The sequence below is a fragment of the Rhinatrema bivittatum genome, chromosome 8 (assembly GCF_901001135.1).
Source record: "Rhinatrema bivittatum chromosome 8, aRhiBiv1.1, whole genome shotgun sequence".
NCBI classification, from domain to species: domain Eukaryota; kingdom Metazoa; phylum Chordata; class Amphibia; order Gymnophiona; family Rhinatrematidae; genus Rhinatrema; species Rhinatrema bivittatum.
In genome coordinates, this window is record NC_042622.1 from 251,483,991 (window position 1) to 251,503,315 (window position 19,325).

General features: G+C 45.3%; 1 protein-coding gene across 3 annotated transcripts in view; it reads right to left on the reverse strand.

Moving 5' to 3' along the window:
• DPP9 (dipeptidyl peptidase 9) overlaps window positions 1-19,325 on the reverse strand; it is a 199,699-nt gene that overhangs the window by 176,443 nt on the left and 3,931 nt on the right. For all 3 annotated transcript variants that reach the window (XM_029614573.1, XM_029614571.1, XM_029614572.1), the window contains exon 3: window positions 15,006-15,259. In XM_029614573.1, the coding sequence (XP_029470433.1) occupies window positions 15,006-15,259 (254 nt within the window). The remainder of the gene's footprint in view (window positions 1-15,005; window positions 15,260-19,325) is intronic.

Consider the following 19,325-nt stretch of genomic DNA (forward strand, 5'->3'; position numbering starts at 1 on the left):
TCTCCATTCCTTTTGCCAAACTTTAGCAAACCAGTCCAGGACAAACCATATAAAAGGATACTTCCCTGCTCCACTGGGCTTACAGTACAGAACTGCCAGCAGGTTCCAGCACTGTGTCATGGGGGATGAGGATTCTGGATCACCAGATGTCCACCCCATGGACCTCCAGACTGAGCGACCAGAAGAGTCACCAGCTCCCTGCTCATCTGCCTCAAACCAGAGGGGATGGTCCCACTAGGACCTCACAACCCCCTGAGAGAATGCAGAAATTGTGTCTTTTAATTTTTTTTTTCTCTCTCTCGACTGCAGGTTTTACACCATCTACTGGAGACAGAAATATCGAGGGGTTGCAGGTGGCATACTTGTTTATGTACAGTGTCAGTAAAACTTTGTCTCCATCTGCTGGCAGGGATGCAAAACCCAGGAGTCTAGACTGATCTGGTATGAACAGGAAAAGAATATTGGTTCTTACCTGCTAATTTTCGTTCCTGTAGTACCATGGATCAGTCCAGACTCCTGGGTATATATGCATTGCTTTGCAGATAGGCTCAAAATGAACCTCACACAAACTTCGGAAGAAGAGATTAAGGTTCCAGCAGGGACAAACTTTCCTCGCTGGAGAGTGCAAATTTTTGACCCCTTGGATAAATCTGAGCATGTTGGGTTGAATGGACAAGCCGTACCCATCAACCTTAACTCTTAAGCAAGCCAAGGCCGCTACCTGGACTCTGATACAGTTGAAGGCTAGGCCTTTGATCAAACCTTCCTGCAGGAACGACAAAATGTGAGACAAGGAAGAGCATAAAAGCCTGTACACCCTTAATCAAACATCAAGATTCAAAGGCCTTCCAGACCCGGACATACGACAACTAAGTCAAGTTCCATCTTGCTTGCAGAAGGGTAGTAATAACCGCCTCTGAGTACCCTCTGTCTCTCAAACGCATCCTCTCAAAAGCCAAGCCGCTAGACAAAAGCGATCTGCATGGTCGGAAAATATGGGGCCTGGAGAAAACTGAATCGCAACGGTCCGTCTACCGCCAGGTTGACCAGATCTGCGAACTACTGCCAACGAGGCCACTCAGTGGTTACCAGCACCACATCCCCCGGTTGCCTCTCTATCCGACACAAGACCTTGCCTACCAGAGGCCAAGGGGGGAATATGTAAAGTAGAACTCCACGAGGCCAAGGCAACACCAGAGCGACCACGCCCTTGGCTCCGTACTCCAGCTGTCTCCTGAAAAGTGAGGAGCCTTCCCATTGTGACGAGTCACCAGATCGACATGTGGATGGCCCCATTTCTCGCAAATGAGCCGAACTGCTAACTCCGACAATTCCCATTCTCCTGGATCGAGAAGACTGACTTAGAAAATCTGCTGCTTTCTGAACTAGATGCTGCTGCGCCCAAAGGATTAACTCCTGAGTCTCCTGTGCCACTGAATGACTCTTGGTTCCTCCCTGCCAGTTGATATAAAAGGAAAATTGGTTCTTACCTGCTAATTTTCGTTCCTGTAGTACCACAGATCAGTCCAGACTCCTGGGATTTGCCTCCCCACCAGCAGATGGAGACAGAGAAGTTTTGACAGACTCTGCCCTATACCCTGAGGTGCCACCTACAGTCCATCAGTATTTAACTGTATCAAAGCAGAACAAGATAAAACTCTCATAACAAATCAACGGCCCCGCAAGAACCGGGGGTTAAAAAACCTGTAACCGCAGGCAACCTGCTCACTAAGTCCAAGACAAACAGAACCTGTGAGCGTGTAAAAGGAAATGATTTTGTAGAAAATTAAATCACTGATCAAGCGGACTCTCATCATCCGAACACAGAAAATGGGTGGGACTCTGGACGGATCCATGGTACTACAGGAACAAAAATTAGCAGGTAAGAACCAATTTTCCTTTCCCTGTTTGTACCCAGATCAGTCCAGACTCCTGGGATGTACCAGAGCTCTTCTAGCTAGGGTGGGACCCTGAGAGTTCCACTCGTATCACAGCTTCACCAAACCAACCGGTAATGCCTCGCAAAGGTGTGAACTGACTTCCATGTAGCCGCCCTACAAATCTCTTGCAGCGAAACTTGTTGACATTCTACCCACGACGTTGCCTGCGAACGGGTAGAATACGCTCGTAGCCCAACCGGGAGAGTTCGGCCTTGAAGCATTTACGCAGACGCAATAGCTTCCTTCAACCAGCGAGAAATTGTAGCCCTGGATGCTTCGGGAGGGGCACTCCACAACACAAACAGATGGTCTGACATACGGAAACTGTTAGTAACCTCCAAATAACGCAACGCATGTCCAGCTTCCTCAGGTCCCTCGACTGTGGATCGGCCCGATCGAAGTCAGTAAAGGAAGGGAGCTCCAGCGATTGATTCAAATGAAGAGGATACAACTTTTGGGAGAAAAGATGAAACCGTTCGTAAAGAAACTCCCGTGTCTATAATCCTCAAAAAGGGTTCCCTGCAGGATAACACCTGAAGCTCAGACACTCGACAAGCTGAGGAAATAGCCACAAGAAAAACAAAACTGTCTTTAACGTAAAATCTTTTAGCGTTGCCCTCTTCACTGGCTCAAAAGGAGCCCCACACAGAGCCTTGAGAACCAGGTTCAAACTCCACGATGGACAAGGGTTCCTGACCAGCGGAAGCAAATGTTTGGCTCCTCGGAGAAAAGTGCCACATCCAGATGTGCCACCAATGCTACTCCGGCAACCTTACCGCGGAAGCAACCGAGAGCCGCCACCTGAACCCTTAACGAACTGCAGGAAAGGCCCTTAGTGAGTCCAGCCTGCAAAAAGGACAAAATATGCAAAATCGAAGCACCAGCAGGAGCCACCCCCTGATCAATACACCATGACTCAAAAATCCCCCAGACTCTGGCATAGGCCAGAGAAGTAGAAAGTTTCCTAGACCGCAAGAGAGTAGCCACAACCGCATCAGAGTAGCCCTTAATCCTTAAGCGTGCCTTTCAAAAGCCATGCCGCTAGACAAAAGCGATCTGCCTCTTCTAAATAAACAGGCCCCTGACGAAGAAGGTTCGAGAGGTCTCGCAGCCGGAGGGGTCTGTCCACTAGATCCGTGAACCACAGACGTCTCGGCCATTCCGAAGCCACCAAAACCACCTCTGATGGGTGAGATTCTATGTGTCTCAGCACCTTGCCAATGAGAGGCCATGGAGGAAACATATACAGAAGAAGGTCCTTTGGCCAGGCGAGAACCAGAGTGTCCACGTCTTCCGCTCCTGGCTCTCGGTGACGACTGAAGAAACGAGGAGCCTTGGCATTGCGAAACGTTGCCATCAGGTCCATGCTGGGTCTGGACCACCGTTTGTAGATGAGGTTGAACACCTCTGGAGAGAGATCCCACTCCCCAGGATCGAGCCAGTTCCGCCTGAGAAAGTTGGCCTGAACATTGTCGACCCCCACGATATGAGAGGCCACCAGGCTGACCAAGTGATGTTGCTCCCAGATAATCACTGCTACGCCTCACTCGCCACTGGACAACTCCTGGTTCCTCCTTGTCGATTGATGTAAGCCACTGTGGTCACATTGTTGGCCAAAATCCTGACAGACTTCCCTTGCAGCCTCGATTGTAGGGCCTGCAGAGCCAATCTCACTGCTCTGGTCTCCAGGCGATTGATTGACCACTGGGATTCCTCCTTCGACCACTGGCCCTGCACAGACGTCTCCTGACACATCGCTCCCCAGCCAGAAAGACTGGCGTCTGTAGTGACCACAGTCCAATCGGGGACTTCCAGGGAAACCCCGCGGCTCAAATTGTCCAAGTTGAGCCACCAATCTAGACTGGAACAAGCAGAGTCTGTAAGAGGCAGAGGAAGATGAATTGCTCAGACACCGGACTCCAACGGGACAGCAATGCTGACTGCAGAGGTCTCATATGAGCAAAGACCCAGGGAAACAACTCGAGGGTGGACACCATTGATCCAAGGACCCGCAAATAATCCCAGACTTTGGGAGGATGCTTGTCCAATAACCCGGCCCAGCCATGTATCGAACCGGGCCCCTAGAAATTCCAAGGACTGAGAAGGAATCAGCTGACTCTTGGCAAAGTTGATCACCCATTCGAGTGATTCCAATAAATTAACCACCTGAACTGCCGCGCGGCATAGCAATTCCAATTGCCTGAATTAGCCAACCATCTAGATACGGGTTAACGAAGAAACCTTTCTTCCGAAGTTGTGCCGCCACAACGATCATCACTTTGGTAAAAGTCCTGGGTGCCATGGCGAGGCCGAATGGCAGGGCATAAAACTGGAAATGTTGTCCTATGATGGCGAACCTCAGGAATTTCTGGTGGTCGGACCGAATGCCGATGTGCAGGTAAGCTTCCATGAGATCCAGAGACACCAGGAACTTTCGCACCAATGCAATGACGGATCTCAAGGTCTCCATGCGAAAACGTGGAATACGAAGGTGCCCGTTTACTCTTTTTTTTTTTTTGTTTTTTTTATATTTTATTCAATTTTGTTAAGTACATGTAACATCAAAACATTGCATTATACAACAATAAACTATGAACTGACAGTTGGAGTATGACGTTTGTGAATCATTGCTTACAATTATGAGCAAATAGAAAGTATTAACTCCATTCCTTATTTCCTAATCTTTATTTCCCCGTCCCTTCCCCCCCTAACCCCCCTCCTGCACAGTCCCATCAATGTCCATCCATAGCTAGTGGTAGCGATTAGTGATCTTTGAAGTCGCTTGACCGTTGCTCTAGCACACTTGAAAAAACAGTTTTCTATATATGATTAATGCTGGGTAAGTCGTCCTTGTCCTAAAAAGTGTCCAGCACACTAAGACTTTTAAAGCAAGAAGTAATGAATAGCAAATAATGGAAAATAGCATAGAATGAAAGTTGGGAACACAATAGACATTTATGTTGTCAGTATGATTGTTCACATCGATACCAGATTTGTCATGGCTAGTTTTATACTCAAATTAGGGATAAATAATAGTAAATTTCAAAGAATACCACTAGGTGGTTGTAACGGCTTCTAAATCAAGGTTGTATTGCAGTCAAGAAGTCCAAGCGCTTATGATATTGTAATTTCATTAGTATCTCTCCTAATGTGGGTATTTTATCCGATTTCCATTGTTGGGCAATAGATACACATGCAGCTAGTAAGATGTGCATACTTAATTTTTGTTCAGTCCCATTCAACAGTTCTATGGGGGCATTCAATAATGCAGATATGGGTGTTAGTATAATGTTGATTCCAAATATCTGTATCAACCACGGATTCATAGCTTTCCAAAATGGAAGAATCTTCTTACATTCCCACCATATGTGGTAATAGAATCTGATGTCCCCGCAATCTCTATAATGATGGATATATTTATGTAGTATAATGATGGATATATTTATGTAGTTTTTCTGGATCTAAGTGCCACCGATATAGCATTTTGTAACTATTTTCCTGCAGGTGGGCAGAAATTGAGAATTTGCTTGCTTTTTGAAATATCAGATTTCTTAATTTAGGAGGGATTTGTTCTTCCATATCTGCTTCCCATTTTAACAGGTGGGGTAGAGGTGGTTGGTCTTAGTAATGAGCATAGAGTATAATTTGGAGACCCCCTTTAGAAATTGCATCTGCTTTGATACACATGTTCTCAAAAAGAGATCGGGTCTCTCTCATGCTCTGGTTTAAACATATTTCAATAAGGAAATGTCGAATTTGGGCATAAGGCAGGAAACTTTCCTGCGATAGGTCATATTTGTCCAGTACTTGTGCCATGGTCGTTATTTCCCCTCCCTGGATCAAGTGACCAAGGGCTGTGATACCCTTATATTGCCATTCCCGGAAAATCTTGGATTGGTATCCAATTGCAAACTTTGAATTATGTGCTAGGGAAGTTTGATAGTAGTAGAGATGGTTTCCCACTACCTTCTCTCTCCATCGATCCCAGATCTTAAGAGTGGTTTCTAAGGACCACGGTATACATAGAATATTTATCCAAGTATTTCTTGGTTGCCAAGGCAAGGCTGTCATAGGCATTGTGCCAATCATCAACTGACCGGCTTTGACCCATTGTTTGGGATGAGCGACCCGATTCATGACTATTACTGCCTTCAATTGAGCAGCTGTATAAAAAAAAGGTATGACTTACGTATGGTGACGGCGGCGCTGCGGCAAGCCGACATTAAATACAGATGGAATTTTCCATTCGCATTATCATTTCAACAGGTGGGCAAAACATACCGAATAAAAACTGTTCCAGATGCCATACCGGCTTTCCTGGGTGCAGGCATTCCGCTAGAGCTCCCTGAGCAAGCAAAAGAGGCCCCTAAGCCACGATCCACCACAGCTTCAAAATGGCAACGGGCTGAATGGCCTAAAAGGAGGGCAGCTCACAAATCAAGTACGCCATCAGAGACTTTATCGGATCAAGGATAGCTCAGCATAGCAGCGTGGGCTTCAGAGGCTGAATATACTGCCGAATGCAATGTGATTCACACTTCAATTTGGAGGAACCTTTCAGCGGAAAAAGGACTAACAAAATCTCAGGTTTCATTGTTGATTTTTTACCATGTTAAGTGAACGGGGCACAGATTATAGTTTTTCATTAATACTAAGTTCTGGCATGGGATCTTCTTAGTGTTTGGGTAATTGCCAGGTTCTTGTGGCCTGGTTTTGGCCTCTGTTGGAAACAGGATGCTGGGCTTGATGGACCCTTGGTCTGACCCAGCATGGCAATCTCTTATGTTCTTATGCTTGTAAATCTGGTACGCCTAGCCCACCCTGTTTTCTATGCTGATAGAGAACACATCGGGCCACCCGTGGTAGATGCTTGCGCCAGATGAAATCAAAGATTTTCCTTTGAGTCTTATGTAGGAAGGTTGTCGATAGGAAAATAGGTAAGGTAGTAAATAAATACAGAAATCGAGGCAAAACATTCATTTGGATTATTGCAATTCAGCCAAGCCATGTAAAAGACCCCTTGTACCACTTATCCAAATCTCGATCAATAGCTCTGGAAAGTAGAGTGTAGTTAAGAGCGTGTAGGTCATCTATATTAGCGTTGATATGAACCCCTAAATATTTCAGCGATTTTTTAGCCCATCTAAAAGGGAGTGTATTAGATATTTGGTGTATATCATTCTGTGATAAATTTATACTCAACAACTCAGATTTTTCCAAGTTTACTTTAAATCCGGAAACATTGCTGAACCGGTATAATTCAGTTTCCACCTCCACTAGTGATCGGGTGGGATGCGAGAGGGTGAACATGATGTCATCTGCAAAGAGTGATAGTTTAAAAGTGCTATCCTTTATAGGTATGCCTAGAATGCCCTCAGACCTGAGAATTCTAGTAGCAAAGGGTTCAAGAAAAATGGCAAATGCCTCTCCTGATGGCAAATCTGTCTCCATATCCTCCATTGACCTTAACTGCTGCTTGCGGTGCTGTATATAGTTGGTTGATCCAGCTTAAAAAGAAAGGCCCAAAATTCATTTTGGACAATGTTTAAAACAGAAAAGGCCAATGGACCATATTGAAGGCCTTCTCCGCATCTATAGATAACAGTGCTGCGGGAATACTCTCCTTCTTTGCCCACCGTACCAAATCTAATATTTTCCTCACGTTGTCTGCCGCCATCCTATGTGGCACAAATCCCACTTGATCCAGGTGTACTAGGTGCAGTAGGTATTTGTTTAGCCTAAGTGATAGTATTCTGGATAAGATTTTTAAATCTTGATTTATTAGTGAGATTGACCTGTATGAGCCGTATAATGTGGGATCTCTACCAGGTTTAGGCAGGACTGTGATACCAGCTGTGTTGGACTGGGCATACAGGGAGCCCAGTCTAACACAGCTGGATGGGGGGGCCATACAGGGAGTCCAGTCCATACAGCTGGATGGGGGGGCCAAGCAATCAGATAGCATTTTATAATATTCCCCAGGGAAACCATCTAACCCAGGTGATTTGCCATTTTCTAAAGATTTGATTACCATTATCACTTCCACAGTGGTTATAGGTCTATCTATATCTTGTTGGTTTTGATTAAGCATTGGGAGTTCCATATTCTCTAGATAAACAGTTATATCCTGATCTTTAATCTGGGTATTAGAGCTATACAGGGAAGCATAGAAGTCTGTGAAGCATTTTCTAATATCAGTAGAGTTCCTGGAAATTTGGTCATTGGATGTTTTGATTTTTGTGATTATGCTGTGTGCTATACGATCCTTCATCTGTTGGGCTAAAAGTTTCCCTGCTTTATCGCTGCCTTCATAAAATTTTTGTTGCATTCTTTCCAAATTGAAAGCTAATTGAGTACCATCTAGGGTGGTTAGTTGGAATCGAGCCTCCATTAATAACCGATAAACTTTAGGGCATTGAGTTTGGTAGTGTTGATTAGATAAGTTGCTGATCTCTGTTAGCAACTGTTGTCGCTTGCTTTCCTTGTCTCGTTTAACCGAGCCGTGTCCTCTAGCTACCGCTTTCGAACATTCCCACAAGCAGCTCGGAGAAGTCGCTGAATTTTTATTAAATTGGGAGTATTCGGTTAGCTGTTGAGTTAAATGTTGGACAAAATCTTTTTGTTTTAATAAAGAAGTGTTAAGCCGCCAAAAGGACTGTCCCCTTTGACCTCCCTGGGTCTCTAGTTCAAACCAAACCATCCCATGGTCGGACCAGGTAATCGGTTCTCTCTCGCTTAATTTAATTTTTGGTGCCAAACATTTGTCTACCAGAAAATAATCAATGCAGGAGTAGGTATTATGTGGTTTTGAGTAAAAGGTATATATTCTGGTTTTTGGGTTATTATGACGCCATATGTCCACTAGGTGCCCGCCTCTCATAGTGGCCCTAAGTATAACTCTTGCTTTCTAACCTTGAGAAAAAGACATGGAGAAGCTGCTAGAATGTGAGTTATCGAGGTCTGGTTGTGGCATGAGATTAAATTCACCCCCACCCCCCCAAATAATATTCCCCTCACCATGTTTATCTATTAGGAGTTGTATTTTGGGTAAAAACTCTGCTTGATTATGGGTTTTGGCATGGGTACCTACCCATAAGTTGCATAAGTTGACATAAGTGAATAGATGTCACTGCCTACCCTGATTTTAAGGAAGACATATCTGCCCTTATCATCTATAATATGTTCCAACATATCAAATAAGATGGTCGATGAGATTAGAATACCTGTCCCAGTATATTTGTTAGCTTTTCCAGCAGCCGCTAAATAAACATGAGGGAAATCGTGGAAGGATATCAGGCGCTCATGTCTTTTCTGAATGTGTGTCTCCTGCAAAAATATAATATTGATCTTAAGCCTCTTAAGATCCTTCTGCAACAAGTATCTTTTTCTATAGGTGTTGAGGCCTTTAACATTTAGTGTGGCTATTCTAATTGTCATGGCGTTTAATTTGGTAATAGGTATTGCGAGGAATTAACAGACATGAGTTTTATTCTATCCCTCCAGATATCCCCTCTGTAATAATAAAGAACAAAATATGTGGCATGACTAGATCTAGTACGGTCAACTACCACTATTATAGTATCGTTTCCTTTCTGTGGCTGCAAGGTTGTGTGTCCCCTTTGATCTTGCATGATCCGTTGCTTTACTTCCACGGATCCCCTGATATGGGAACTTGCCATGCCATGCAAGAGACTGATTTCTCCCGCCCCCCTCCCACCCAAAAAAATACAATAGTATTGTTTTAAATTTAGCAAATGTACCCGAAGCCAGAACTTAGTATTAATGAAAAACTATAATCTGTGCCCCGTTTACTTAACATGGTAAAAAATCAACAATGAAACCTGAGATTTTGTTAGTCCTTTTTCCGCTGAAAGGTTCCTCCGAATTGAAGTGTGAATCACATTGCATTCAGCAGTATATTCAGCCTCTGAAGCCCATGCTGCTATGCTGAGCTATCCTTGATCCGATAAAGTCTCTGATGGCGTACTTGATTTGTGAGCTGCCCTCCTTTTAGGCCATTCAGCCCGTTGCCATTTTGAAGCTGTGGTGGATCGTGGCTTAGGGGCCTCTTTTGCTTGCTCAGGGAGCTCTAGCGGAATGCCTGCACCCAGGAAAGCCGGTATGGCATCTGGAACAGTTTTTATTCGGTATGTTTTGCCCACCTGTTGAAATGATAATGCAAATGGAAAATTCCATCTGTATTTAATGTCGGCTTGCCGCAGCGCCGCCGTCACCATACGTAAGTCATATCTTTTTTTTTAAAGTACTCGCGGCTAGATCTTGAAATACGGCGACAGTTTCTTTTTCCATGCGATGGTTAACAGTTGCTCCTTCTGTGAGTAGCTTTGGAAATTTAGGACTAAATCTCTGGGTTTGTTGTCTCTTCATGCCCCCAAAGCCCGATGAGCGCACTCAATTAGAATGGCAGCTGTGTCTTCGTCCCCTCTCCGCTCATGCCCGGTAGATAGCTGGGCCCAAAGGAAGCTGCAGAAAGCTTTAGCGTTAGCCATGCTGTCCTCGTATTCTTTAGTTTCTGGGATCCCGCGAAGTTGGATATTGTGGAGCCGCGATCTGTTCTCCAGATCTTCTAGCTTTTCCGATATTAAAGTTATCTCTTGAATAGTCTCCTATGTATGTTTGTCCAGTTCTTTTATGTTCGTGTTGTGGTCCTCAATGCGGGTATCAAGCTCGTCAACTCTATGTCCAAGAGTTAAAAAATCATCATCTCGGAGCTCCGCAAAAGAGGCCAACAGTTCGCGCTTGTTATTTTTTATTTCAGAGCGGAGATCTATAAACCACTCTCTCATTTGATTTTTAGTGGGTAAATCCGCCATTGTTGGAGTGGTTTCCACCGTTTGCTGTGGGGGTAGTATCAGGATCTCTTCCTCATGCCCTTCCCCCCTCTCCCGCCGTGCAGTCAGAGAGCTCAATCCCAGCCTTTCTGGAATCTACTGCCATTCTCGTGAAAGAGAACTTCTGTAACTCACTTTTTTTCTTCGTAGTCATCTGTCAGCGTTGGGCACACTTTTATTTGAGCAGTGCAGCCGTTTTCAGGGATTAGATATGGGTGATATCAGGAGCTATGGAATTAAGCAGCCATCTTGTCTCATGGCAAACAGCGCGCCCCTCTGTTTACTCTTTTTAAGTCGAGAATGGGCCGGAAGGCGCCGTCTTTCTTTGGCACCACGAAGTAAATGGAGTAACTGCCCCTCCGCTGTTCCACGAGCGGAACTGTTACAATCACCCCAAGATCGAGAAGATGCTGTAATGTGTCCTTTACCGCTCGGCGCTTCTCGACATACGAGCAAGGGAAGACGAGAAATCGATCTGGAAGGCGCTGTGCAAAATCTAATGCATAACCTTGCTTTATCACATTGAGGACCCACTGGTCAGACGTCAGAGTGGCCCATTCCTCGTAAAATCGGGACAGTCTGCCTCCCCCATTGGAGCAGAGGAATGGGCCGGCCTCACATCATTGGGAGGATGTGAGTCCACTGGAGGGCTGCTCAGCACCTGGTCTGCCGAAATGCCGGCCTCGAAAGGACTGGGACCAGGACTGTTGCCTTCCCGATGGTTGTCAAAAAGAAGATCCAGAAGATCGGGACGAACAGAATCTCCGATTTCCCCACGAAAGTGGGCGAGCCAGAAATGCGCCCCTCATCTTTGACCTATCTTCAGGCAGACTGTGTACCTTGTTCTCACCCAAGGACTGAATCATGTCCTCCAGGTCTTTCCCAAAAAGCAGCTTTCCTTTAAAAGGCAAGGAGCCCAATTGAGCTTTGGAGGAAATATCCGCTGACCAATTTCTCAACCAGAGAAGCCTGCCGGCGGAAACTGCTGAAGTACGCAAAAGGTCATAAAGGGCATCCGCACTATAAGTGACCATCACTTCGAGACATCCTGCTTGCGCAGCTTCTTCCTCAGTTAGAGCGGTACTATGTTGTAGCTGCTGAACCCAGCGAAGACCTGCCCGCAAGGGGAAGCTACTGCACATGGCAGCCCGGATGCCAAGCACGGAAACTTCAAAAATCTTCTTGAGCTGCACCTCAAGCTTACGATCCTGGAAATCTTTGAGCGCCGTCACCCCCGTCACCGGGATAGTAGTCTTCTTTGTGACTGCTGAGACCACCGCATCCACCTTAGGGACACAGAGAAGATCCAAGGCCTCTTCCGGTAAAGGATACAACTTGTCCATTGCCTTACTTACCTTTAAGCCCAGATCAGGGGTATCCCATTCCCAGAAAAGTCCATAACAGAGAGATGAAAGGGAAACAATTTGGTTAGACCCCTTCAGGGTCCTCCTCTGTCGGCTCAGGTAGTTTGCTCGGCTGACAGCCCCCCTTGGGAGCTGTATTCTGTAGAGAAAGAGGGGGGATCCCCTCCAAGGTTTGCGCTGCCGTGCGAAATGTGGCCAAAATGACCTCCATTCCCACGCTCAGCTGGAACGGGTCCGCCAGCTGAGTCCGCAAGCGCCCGGACACCAAAGAGCCCCTCTGCGGCCAAGACACGCCTGCCCCAACAGCCGCCGGAGTGCCTTCCACTCCGGGAAGGCAGGCCGAACATAGTCCTTCACGCGTGTCCCCACATGCTTTGCAGGCCGCACCGCGAGGCAAAGCAAAGCCGCCGGAGAAAACAAAATGTTTTGGGGTTTGTTTTTTTTTAAACGTTCCCGTCGAGGACGGATGCCGAACTCCACCGCAGCGGTCCTACTTACAGACTTCTCGGATGCCGGAGCAACAAACAGGTCCCGACTGCCCTGGGGTGAGTGAGCCGGACTCTCCGGTATCACCCCTAACTAGGAACCGTACTGAAAAACAGGGTTCTCAACCCTTAGCAGCAGAGCCTCGATACCAGGGGGGATGGTCCCCTCAGGACCTGCCAACCCCCTGGGAGGCTAAACAGAAGTGCTCTTGCCAGCCGACTAAACAAAAGAACCTGCCCTTTCTTTAAAAAAAAAAAAAAACCCAGTAATCCTGTCACTAACATCAAGAATTAAAAACTAAAACCTGTGAACCACTCTATCTAATTTTTATTTTTTTTTTAAATTACCTACAGACTGTAGGTGTTGCACCTCCACCATCTGCTGGAGACAGAGAAATACTGATGGACTGTAGGTGGCACCTCAGGGTATAGGGCAGAGTCGGTCAAAACTTCTCCGTCTCCATCTGCTGGTGTGGAGGCAAAACCCAGGAGTTCTGACTGATACGGGTACGTACAGGGAACCATGGTTGTCACATTGTCAGACAGGACTCACACCAAACGCCCTTGAACCAAAGGTAGAAAGGCAAGCAATGCTAATCGTACTGCCCTGGTCTCCAAGCAACTGATAGACCAAGAAGCTTCCTCTGCCGACCAAGTGCCCTGGGCCAATTGTCGCTGGCATACTGTTCCCAACCAGAAAGACTGGCATCGGTAGTATGACCCAATCCAGAACCTCCAATGCGACCCCCCCGCACCAGGTTGGACGTCTGAAGCCACCATGACAGACTCTCCCGTGCATGAAGATTGAGAGAGACAGGTTGATGAAAGGCCTCTGAAAACGGACTCCATTGCGCCAAAAGTGCATTCTGTAGTGGTCTCATATGTGCAAATGCCCACAGTACCAACTCCAGCGATGAAAACCATCGAACCTAGGACCTGCAAGAAATCCCAGGCTCTGGGTACTCGCAACGTTAATAAGTGCTGAACTTGAGCTTGTAACTTGCGCACTCTCTCCTCCGTCAGTTGTAAAAACAACTTTAAAAACAGTTCTGCAAAGCGCTCCCCACTCCTGAAGCTGAAGAGAGCTGTCCAGCTCAGTTCAGTCAAATTTAAACAAGGAGAGGGAGAGACTGCAGCAAAAAAGAGGAGCTGCAAACCTGAGCCAAAAAGCCAACAAAGTGGCCTCGTGAAGGGGAGGGGATCTGGACCCCCAGATTTGCACCCCATGGTCAAAACTGGACCGAGTGTACAAACAGGTCATCAACCCCCAGCTCGTCCACCTCAACCAAACAGGGCAGGGATCCCTCTCCGGGACCCCGACCCCTAGGAAGGTTGGCTCACAAAAAAAAAAAAAAAAGACAAAAGTACTTGGCAGGTTCAAGAACTGCAGGTTTATGCACCAGCCACCAACTGCTGGAGACAGAGAAATACTGAGGAAATGTAGGTGACACCAAGGTATATGAAGCAGTGTCAGTTAAACTTTCTCTGTCTGCATCTGCTGGCAGGGATGCATAAAGCCAGGAGTTTGGACTGATCCGGGTATATACAGGGAACTACCTGTTAGACCCCCCCCTCAGGTTCGTCATATATGATCATCCCCAGAACGTGCTCGTTTTGTGCCAGAACTTCACCCCCTATACTGTACTGCTCCCTTGGGATTTTTCAACCCAAATGCATGACCCTGCATCATTTTGCATTCAATCTTAGCTGCCAGACTCTAGAACATTCCTCAACCTCCATTAGATCCCTTTTCATGTTTTCCACACTTTCCAGGGTGCCTACCCTGTTGCACTCTGGTATCATTCACAAAAAAAGCAAACCTTTTCTCATAGCCCTTCCACAATATCACTTAAGAAAATGTTGAACGAAACTGGATCAAGGACAATCCCTTGCACTACACCACCGGTTCATTTGAGTGAACTTTGTTTCCCACTACCTTTTGTTGTCTCCCACGCAACCAGTTTCTTACCAAGTTAGTCAGTCATTCCCTTTAGAGCCCATACCTATGGTGCTCAGCAGAGGATGAGGGAAAACTGGGGCACATTATCATTTTGGATCACTTATTGAACTCTCAGTCAGATTCCTAGCATTGAGATAGAGTTAAGTGTTCAAATCAATGCCTTGTGTGTATATGGCCACATAGAAGCAGTAAGGCCCGAGTGTAAACTAAGAGTAACCACAAGACGACAACTGATCAAAGAAACCTTCAATTATTTATATCTGCAGAGATCAAGAAACCGCACATTAAAGAAAATATCCAGGAAAAGAGAGTGAACTTCCTCGGCCACAAGAAAAAGCCAGTGAGGGAGCTGCTCAGAGACACCAGGAGAGAATGAAGTGAAGGAACAAGAGGAGCAGTCTCACCGAGGTAGTAGAGTCGATGCGAGTGAGGGCTAGACTCGTCTGTTTTCTGGACAAAATGGAAATCATGGGGTGCCTTGTTCACGATCATCCCGGAGTACTTCCTGCTGCTGTGAATGATTTCGCGGAGCCCATCCCACGAGTGCTTTTCCACAAAGAAATGTGAGGGCACATCCTCCATCTCAACAACTTCAGTGCTGTCTGACAGAACCTCCACTGCAGTCATCCCGTCCTCTCCTTCAATGCTTGTGGAGCAACTGTGAGAACAAATGTCTCCAATTAACAGAAGAAAATATCCAAGAGAAATAAAGTATAAACATTTTAAGGTAATTCACAAGGCAGAAGCAAGGTGAAACCTTTCAAACTAATCACTGAACAAGTCAGAGGGCTTTTCATGAAAAAAATTTCCTATGATCTCCATTGTGGCCCATTTTCAGGACAATGCAATACTGGTGCACATTAAAAGCGGGCGCTCAAGACTGAGCGCCCGCTTTCAACATGCACCAATCCACCTCTCCCGAGCGTCTGATTTAATATTTAAATGGGCTGCTGCGGTAAAAAAAAAGAGGCATTAGGGAAAACTGTGTGCCTTTAGCACCTCCTCAGCATCGGGCACCCAGGAGAGGTGGCTGTCAGCGGGTTAGGAAAACAGATGCTTAGTTCTACGAGCGTCTGTTTTTCTAACCTGTGCACATTCAAGATTTAGGAAAATGGACGCTTGTTAATTCGGCATCCGTTTTCCTAACCTAACCATTGGTGACAGTTTTTTTTTTTTGTCAGTTCTCCTTTTTTCGATTCCTCAGACTTAATATCACTGCACAATGTAAATAAGTTACCTCTGTAAATATTTTTTACTCCGCTATCCTTGTCTCCTTCCTCCCCCTGTTCTACAACCCTGTTTTATTGTAACTTTTGCTTCCTCCGCACTTGTTAAAAGAACAAAGTTTTTTGCACCCCCTGTTATCTGTAAACCGGCATGATATGATCTTATCATGAATGCCAGTATAGAAAAACCTTAAATAAATAAATAAAGCCACAATATTAAGTCGGAAGAAGTACAGAAAAGCAGTACTTTCTGCTTTTCTGTTTACTTTTGGGGCTCCTCAAGAATTAATGCCTGCTTCGGGGCAGACGTTAATTTTTCAGAGTGAAAATGTGCATCAGGCGTACATTTTTTTTTTTTTTGCATCAGGGTGTAATAGCTAAAAGCCTCATCAACATGAATTTACATGTGATGAGCGCTATTAGCTATGCGCTAGTTTGGATGCGCTGATCCCCTTATTGCATGAGGGATTGTGGACGCGGTACATCCAAACACATGTAAAGCAGAGCGTGCTATATTGCATCAGCCTACAAATCTTTCTATGCCTATTCCTTTTAAAGCACTCAGGCCAAACCTTTGAGAGTCCCAGAAGGGATGCAGAGAGAACCAGGAAAAACAGGTTGCATTTCCCTAGCTGGCTCAGTGCTGGGGAAGTATTCTCTCTACAACAGTTTTGTTCAGCTTGGTCTACCATCTCAAGTAAGTTTCTAGCCTGCATGTTTTGCAGTTTTCTGTAAAACTGCAATACATAGACTCTCTCAGCAGTGAACTGTTTGCCTACTAGGAGTCATAGCATAGCAAATGATGGCAGATAAAAGACTAAAATGACCCTATCCAATCACTCAGAAACCACATCTCAGATAAATGTTTTCTAAATAGATCCCCTTTGTTGAGAAAGAAAGAGGGATATCATTTTGCCCTAAAAAGTTGGTTAAACAACATCTCTCAAGAGACAAAGGATCAGATTTAAATTTGCACAATAGTTCGTGCAACATATTAACACTGACTTGTATTAATGGTCTGTAATAAAAACATATGACGAAGGGTCAAGAAGATTTGTGACATGCCCCAGCACACTTCACTTGGAATATGAGGTTCATTAATTTGTTTAGATTCAAACAATATAATTTCTGGACTGCAGAAACAGCATGAAGAAAACCTCAACATCCCCATTTATTCTGAAACATTTGAAGCTGCTCATAAAACGCTTAGGTACCATGATTTTTTTTCCTCTCTCTCCTCTCATCAGTCTCTATACCAGTGGTTTTCAACAGGTATGTCATGAAGTCCTGGGAGGTGTGTCACAGGGCCAGCAGATGACTGCCTCCTTATCATCCCAGGTGGGAGTTGGTTGACTTCTCTTACACTGGGCCTGATGGGAGGTTACTCTAACTTCCTTCTTTCTGGCCTAGTGGGAGGCTGTTTCCTCCTTCACTCAGATCAGAGCACGACATTGCCAGTTCCTGCTGTTCTGGGCCTGATGAGATGCAAGCTTTATCTTCCCCTGCTGAGTCTGGGAGTGATGCTGCTGATGATCTCTTCACCCCGTGGAGGGTGGGGAAAGGAGGTTGGGAATGCTGAAAAGAGGACGGTGGAACGGAGAGGGAGTGTGGGGCCTGCTGAGTAGAAAGGGGTGGGAGTTGTTGGGGTAGTTAGGATGAAAGGGGTAGGCAGAGTCAAGCAGGAGAGAGAGAGCACAGGGAAGAGGATGTGGGGAGTCAGGAATGCTGGGCAGAGATTATGAGCGTGAGCAGATGATTGAAAGGGAGTAACTGGGAAAAGTGAAGGATGATTGAGGCATGGAAGGGGAGTGACGGGATGCAAGAGCCATAATATGTCAGTTTTGGGATTGTGCATTTCTTCTATCTTTGTATTTTACCTAGTGTAGGAAGATATGTATTTCTGTTTCTAGCTCTCCAGTTTTGCATTGCATAGAGTGGCTTTTTGAGGTTTCCATTCCAGTTTTTGTCTCCGTGTTTGTAATTTGTGGTCTTTTATTCTGTATTTGGTGAAGGTTGGATCTGTACATGTGACTGAGGTGAGGTATTTTACTAGTAGGTAGGAATTTGTATCAATCTTCTTTGTTGTGCTTTCTCTCTCTCAATTAGACATGCATTGGTGCTGCACTGCTGCCCTGTCATAGGAAGGGCTATTGCTGTTTGAGTTCTGGGAATTAGTGTTGCAATGGTATGGAAAGTTTGCTACACATGTGCTAAGTGTTTAGTTTTTTTTTTCAGGTTTTGTATTTTACAATGAGCCTGGTAGTAAGGGAGTTTGTGTTTCTGTTACTGAGATAGCGCCAGAATCAGAATATCTTTTTTATACAACGAGTTGTATTTGAAATATCCTAGTTCTGCTCTGCATCCATTGTTTGGGAGCGGGTTCCTGTGCATGCAGAGTATATGTTTACATTTAGCCTGGTGATGGTCAAGGGTTCAGTGTGTCACGCCTATAAGCATTATTTGCCAGGTGTGTCCCAATAGAAAAAAGGTTGAGAGCTCAATACATTCTCATGGTGGATAAGATTGGATGGGGTTTGATAAGATTAACCACATGGCCTTCAGATATACCCACCCCTAACTGCTCCTTCCCCAACAGCTACCACAACTTTATAAGGACAAATCTTTATATTAATTCGTAGGGCAAAAGGCATTGTACTATGAGCTAGACCAAATATGACCCTTGAACATTCTCCTGCCCCAGTAGGTGTGTGACTCAGTTCTGTTGCTGCCAAAAGCACATTGCGCTAAAGAGATGCTCATCACTAGTGCCAAAATAGAAGTGACTGACAGCGCAGCCTGTCCAGGTTGGGGTGGTGATTGTGACACTGGTCTGTTTCATTTGTCCCTCAGTCTAGTACACCATCCACCCCTTCCAGGTTAGGAAAGTCTCACTGGTATATTTGCTACAGAGAGGAAGACAGGCCACATGCATGCTTCTTGCAGCAAGTATGATTCCTCTCATTATTTAAAGTCTCAGCCCTCTGGTGGATTTTTCCAAAACACTATTATGCTTTCACAAAAAAAAAAAAAAAATTCAAAGAATGGAGGCAAGCTTCTGCATTAGGTCTGATCCCTGAAGAAATCTCTTAAATAGCAATCCTACATCTGGTGCATACTTTTTAGGGCAAAATGCTATTCCCCCCCTTCTTTCTCAACAAAGTGGATCTATTTAGGAGACACTTATCTGAGATGTAGGTTCTGAGTGAGCAGGAGTCCTTTATGCTAGAATCTACTCAACATAACATACAGGAAGTGAAATAATTACTTGCTAGCACTTCCAAAACAAGCAAGCAGGTAAAAGCACCCACTTAAACACTACCAAGGGAAATCTAATGAATACTTTTGTTTACCTACAGCAAAATAAATTCCCAAGTTTGTCCAAAAACAATATCATTAGATTATGGCCTTTCAAATCCTACCCTTTACTGCTAGCAGGCATGTGTTAAGTAAAAGCAAGACATGCAAGCAGAAGTGGCTTATAACTTCCTAAATTATATC